The sequence below is a fragment of the Penaeus monodon genome, chromosome 24 (assembly GCF_015228065.2).
Source record: "Penaeus monodon isolate SGIC_2016 chromosome 24, NSTDA_Pmon_1, whole genome shotgun sequence".
NCBI lineage: Eukaryota > Metazoa > Arthropoda > Malacostraca > Decapoda > Penaeidae > Penaeus > Penaeus monodon.
The window spans coordinates 36,125,679-36,127,083 of NC_051409.1; the positions used below are offsets into that span (position 1 = coordinate 36,125,679).

The window sequence follows — 1,405 nt, forward strand, 5'->3', positions numbered from 1 at the left end:
ACCACGAGTACACGGAGCTCACCCTGGTCAAGCGCTGCCCCCCGTACCCCACGCAGCTCACCGCCACGTAAGCCGGAGCGCCGCGATCATACACACCTCCACTCTCTCGTCTTCCATTCTTGCCTAAGGCTGCTCTACTGCTGGCGTGCTGCGGAGGCGCCCGTCGCCCTCCAGGTTATGGGCAAGGTCTCTGCTGCGCGAGCCTCCGGATTGCAAGCAAGGTCTCTGCTACAGGGGCCTCCGGATTAATTACAAGCAAGATCCACGCTACAATTGCCTCCGGATTGCAGGCAAGGTCTCTGCTACAAGGGCCTCCGGATTAATTACAAGCAAGATCCATGCTACGATTGCCTCCGGATTACAAGCAAGGTCTCTGCTACAAGGGTCTCCGGATTAATTACAAGCAAGATTCATGCTGTAATTGCTCCCGGATTACAAGCAAAGTCCCAATTACATGGGCCGGCCAGCGTGCACACTCGTCTCCTGTACTTTAACCCCCGATGGATGTAACGCAGACTTGTAAATACTCATGAATCTACATTGCGTAACTGCCCGGGGCCAAAGCAAGCTCTCCAGTTGCCCATCTGCCACTACTCTACTCTGTGTGCTAAACAGAAACTAGTTTTAAGTCACTTACACTCCGCCCAGTCTCAGGAAAGGAAGAACTGGCAACTCACCCCAGGCTCTGTAATACTCCGACTCAGCAAATCTCTCTTGAGAAAAAAATAAGATAAATAAATCGATTTAAGATAATAAAAAAAAATGCTAAATACGTTTCAAAATATGCCAAAACTATTTACACACGCCGTTAAACATCAGCTGATCGGGATAAATAAGCAAACTTTGCGAATCGGAGTAATTCAAAACCTGACGTGAGTTGCCAGTTGTTTTTTTTTTCTTTCATTCCTTTCCTGAGACTGGACGCACTGTAGGGTAGATGGAAGAAAATTCCAGAGTATACTTTGCTTCTCGTGAGCTTAGAGTGAGGCCGAAGCAGCACTATGGCGCTTGTCATTATGTGGACTCCGTAATGTTAAGACAGCAAGCAAGTCTTTGTACAAATTTGAATACAACAAATCGAAGTCTTCCAGTAACGTCTTCCATTCAGTACTTAACAGTATAGCCGATTGCAGGTGAAATACATCGAAGTCCCTCAATATACATTAATTCAAACTGGTGCGATGCAGCGTAATCTTCATTTACAATATATTTCACTCCGCTGCAAAGTTTTGCATCCATTTAAAGCTTTTTTTCCCAACTGAAATGAAAAGTTTCAAACTAGGCCTATATACATGTAAATATCGGTAAAAAGTAACGCGAATTAAACAAGCAGTAAATTTTGCATCGTATGAAGATTTCCTGAAAATTAAATCTGAAAAGTTACGTAAATATCAGATATCAAGCG

At 44.7% G+C, this 1,405-nt stretch overlaps 1 protein-coding gene across 1 annotated transcript in view; it reads left to right on the forward strand.

The window, feature by feature from the left end:
- The window catches only part of LOC119588755 (protein Fer3-like), a gene marked incomplete in the record, with an annotated part of 23,046 nt that extends 21,647 nt beyond the window's left edge, over window positions 1–1,399 (forward strand). The window contains 1 exon segment of the mRNA XM_037937394.1: window positions 1–1,399. Coding sequence (XP_037793322.1) covers window positions 1–71 — 71 coding nt within the window.
- Window positions 1,400–1,405: the final 6 nt, after the last annotated feature.